We start from the raw sequence: 4265 nt of genomic DNA, 5'->3' as shown, positions 1-4265 counted from the left end.
ATTATCACTCTTTAAGGTCAATTGACATATCAACAATAACAGCTGGGTAGATTTCACCAAAGAGCTATTGTCTATCAGTTAACAACTATAAACAATAACTAACAGTTATCAGCTATAAGAAACCACTGAATCAAACGGGGCCAAAGTATATTAGTAAATCAGAGGTAAAATTATTTTTTAAAGAAAATTTAATTTCTCTAATGAAAACATTACAGATACAATCAGAACTATTTTCTTGTTGTAGACATAGAAAGTTCCAACATTACACACATATCTCATAATTTTTTGGAATATTGACAAAACAAATCTTAACATTTTACTTTTATAGCGATTTAATTTTAATGTTATAAAATAAATTTCAACCTTTTCATTTTCAACAATTTGTAGCCCAATTTCAATTTCCGGCAATTTTTGCATACGTGGCTGCTGAAACTATTTCACTTCACATATTCAGTGTTACATCATTCCAAAAAAGCTTAATTCTCCTCAGATTTGCACACAATTTTAAAAAACAAAAAAAATATTTTTTCATTTTCGCCTTCTCCTACAACCACCACCTGCCGCCAGACTACCTCAGCCACCAGACCACCTCCCGACACTACTGTGTATCAGCCGTTTTGCGACGGACAATTCCGTCGCAAAACAATCATATTCCGTCGCAAAACCGTATTTGCGACGGAATTGCGACGGAATTTATCCGTCGCAAAATGTCTGGTCGCTAAAAGATTAGCGACCAGAGGGTCGCAAAAATGGCGACGGATAGTCCGTCGCCATCTCAAAAAAACTGTCGCCAATTTCGTCTCCCAAAAAATGAAAAGGGAGACGAATTGGCGACGGATTAAAATATGTTTGCGACGGAAATGTTTTTGTCGCAAAACAAATATATTTTGCGACGGAAACATTTCCGTCGCAAACTTGCATCATTTGGCGACGGATCTGTTTCCGTCGCAAAACGACATTATTTGCGACGGCAACAGATCCGTCGCAAACTGACATTATTTGCGACGGAACGTCCGTCGCAAAATCCGTCACTATTCCGTCGGAAGTTTTTTTTCCGTTCGTTTCCCTATTCTATTCACGACGATTATAACCTGTAAAATCTACTATTTACAATTCTCAATTTCCGAAAAAGAACGCTTTCATATAAAAACATGTTATATTTTACATATTGTAACAAAATGTATAAAGCAAGAAAATACAAAATGTTCAAAGTGACAAAATACAAAATGTCAGAAATACAAACATGACACTACAAAGTCGGAGTGCCGTCATCGTTTGAAGGACCTGGGGGTGGGGGTGGGCGATACTGCGGAGGAAGAGTCTGCATCATCTTCGCCATCTCAGCCTGAATAATCTCGGCCATCCTCTCATTGGTTCTCGTCTGCTGGGCACGGAGATCCTCCACCTTAGTGGTAATCTGGCGCAGTCCATCCTGGATCCCTGCCTGCACACGCCGCTCGATCTCTTCCTCAGTTCGCCGTGACTGTGTGGACCTGGTCCTCGCCCTACTAGACGTCGTCGTATCCACGTACGCACTAGTCGCTGAACCCAACCCGTAGACACGCCGCTTCTTGTTGACGCCCTCGATATCTAGAAATAGCTAGGTCTCGTCGACTTCCGCTGTGCTAGAAGAACCACCATCTCCGGTCGGCGGCTGCGATGCAGCAGCAAGTCTCTGAGCAATTGCATCCTAAAAAAAGAATGAAAAACATATCACATAACGGCTAAAAACGTATAACATATGAAATGTAAGTATAATTCCTAACGAAAATTCAGCAGCATTTCCTCTATAATTTGATCAACACCCATTTTTCAGGAACATCCTGCAAACATATATAGATTTCATATACAACCCACCGGCTGTTAACACACCTAATCTAACATTTACAATTTAAATTAAAACACATTTTACACTAATTTAATCTAACACTTGAGTACAGTAAAACAACTACTAAAATTATATAGGTTCATGACTTACACTCATGTCCTGGGCCCTCTTGTCTACCATGACACCCTTATCAGCTTTCGTGGAGTGCATCCGAGTATACAGCTCCGTTGCGGTAGGCTTGCGGCCGAGCTCTTCAGCCTAAAAGAAAAATATTATAGCTTGTTAGTTCATCAGAAAATCAGAAAATAAAAGATAGTTGTAAATAAAAAAAATTCTAGAAACAAACCAACACATCCATATGTCGGATGGCGGAACGGGATTCTCCTGTATGGCGTACTGGTCCGGAACCGGCTCCAGCAGGCTCGCTCATCCGATTAGCGCGAGCTACATCAGAATTTTTCTCCTCGTCCTCTGACGCCCAGAAGGCCTTCCAAGAATCCCAGATATCTTGGCTGATCGAGGTATGTTTTTCGTCCTTCTCTCTCATCCTGTGAATAACGTCCTTGTATCGGTTGGCAGCATGCGTCATGAATACACTTTTGATGACATCGTCGCTGTAATCCGCCGTATCCCACTAGTATTCCTTCTGCAAAACATAAACACCAAGTTTGAGTTAATAATTTTGCGTTAGTCTAAATTCAAACTTTTATGAAATCTATATGTTTGCAGGATGTATATGAAATCTATATGTTTGCAGGATGTCCCTGAAAAATGGGTGTTGATCAAATTATAGAGGAAATGCTGCCGAATTTTCGTTAGGATTTATACTTACATTTCATATGTTATACGTTTTAATTAGCCGTTATGTGATATATATGTTTTTCAATCTTTTTGTAGGATGCAATTGCTCAGAGACTTGCTGCTGCATCGCAGCCGCCGACCGGAGAGGGTGGTTCGTCTAGCACAGCAGAAGTCGACGAGACGCAGCTATTTCTAGATATCGAGGGCGTCAACAAGAAGCGGCGTGTCTACGGGTTGGGTTCAGCGACTAGTGCGTACGTGGATACGACGACGTCTAGTAGGGCGAGGACCAGGTCCACACAGTCACAGCGAACTGAGGAGGAGATCGAGCGGCGTGTGCGGGCGGGGATCCAGGACGGACTGCGCCAGATTACCACTGAGGTGGAGGATCTCCGTGCCCAGCAGGCGAGAACCAATGAGAGGATGGCCGAGATTATTCAGGCCGAGATGGCGAAGATGATGCAGACTCTTCCTCCGCAGTATCGCCCACCCCCAGGTCCTTCAGACGATGACGATACTCCGACTTCGTAGTGTCACGTTTGTATTTCTGACATTTTGTATTTTGTCACTTTTATACATTTTGTGTTATCTTGTTTTATATATTTTCTTACGATATGTAAAATATAACATGTTTTTATATGAAATCGGTCGTTTTTGGAAATTGAGTTTTAATGAGAGTTTCAAATAATAGATTTTACAGATTTTAATTGTCGTGAATTGAATAGGAAAAACGGACGGAAAATAGATAATTCTGTCCAAACTGCGACGATATTTGCGACGGAATTGGTTCCGTCGCAAATATTGACAATTTGCGACGGAATTAATTCCGTCGCAAATTTTGATAATTTGCGACGGAATCAACTCCGTCGCAAACTTGTACCATTTTGCGACGGAACCGATTCCGTCGCAAATTGTCAATATTTGCGACGGAACCAGTTCCGTCGCAAAATGGTTAACTCCGTCGCCAATACGTCTCCCTTTTCATTTTTTGGGAGACGACATTGGCGACGGTGTATTTGGTTATGGCGACGGGCTTGCCGTCGCCATATTTGCGACGCTCTGGTCGCTAATTTTTTAGCGACCAGAGATTTTGCGACGGACCTGTTCCGTCGCAAAGCCGTCGCAAATCCACATTTGCGACGGATTATGAGTGATTTGCGACGGAATTGTCCGTCGCAAAACCACTGAAATCCAGTAGTGTTTATTACCTTAAATTCCTCCCAATAGAAATCTGTCTGCTCTGCAGTCAAAAACCGCCAGGCTCGCCCATTCTCAAACCAGCACTTTCTAAAGATCTCCCGCATAGACCAGGAGATTGGTCCAGAGTTCAACAGCCTCTCCCTGCGAGGTTACAGCAAACTTGTACTTTCTATAGTAAAACAATTAGAAAAATTAAACTAAAAATTTACATTCTTACCTGCTGGCGTCTGGGAAACACAGTGCCCTCCCCTGAGCATTCAGCTCTGCATGGGGCTCTCCTGGCTGTCGGGGCTGAATAGGGGGTGCCGCCTCCACCTCCTGCTGCTGACCCTGAACAGGGATGTCCTCAATAGGGGCACGCACAGCTGGGTTACCTCGACCACGACCTCTAGCTGGGTTACCCCGACGTCCCCGACCTCTAGTCGGATCACCTGAA

General features: G+C 42.9%; 1 protein-coding gene across 1 annotated transcript; it reads right to left on the bottom strand.

The window, feature by feature from the left end:
- Positions 1 to 1485: 1485 nt before the first annotated feature.
- On the bottom strand, positions 1486 to 2438 carry LOC126672333 (uncharacterized). Its single transcript, XM_050366280.2, has 3 exons — positions 2175 to 2438; positions 1979 to 2086; positions 1486 to 1690 (listed from the first exon to the last, which is right to left on the bottom strand). The coding sequence occupies exons 1-3, from the start codon at positions 2415 to 2417 to the stop codon at positions 1601 to 1603; spliced, it is 441 nt and encodes a 146-aa protein (XP_050222237.1). The 5' UTR covers positions 2418 to 2438; the 3' UTR covers positions 1486 to 1600.
- Between the last annotated feature and the right edge of the window lie 1827 nt (positions 2439 to 4265).

Source organism: Mercurialis annua, linkage group LG1-X, assembly GCF_937616625.2.
Source record: "Mercurialis annua linkage group LG1-X, ddMerAnnu1.2, whole genome shotgun sequence".
NCBI lineage: Eukaryota > Viridiplantae > Streptophyta > Magnoliopsida > Malpighiales > Euphorbiaceae > Mercurialis > Mercurialis annua.
This window is presented reverse-complemented; position numbering and strand designations above follow the sequence as displayed.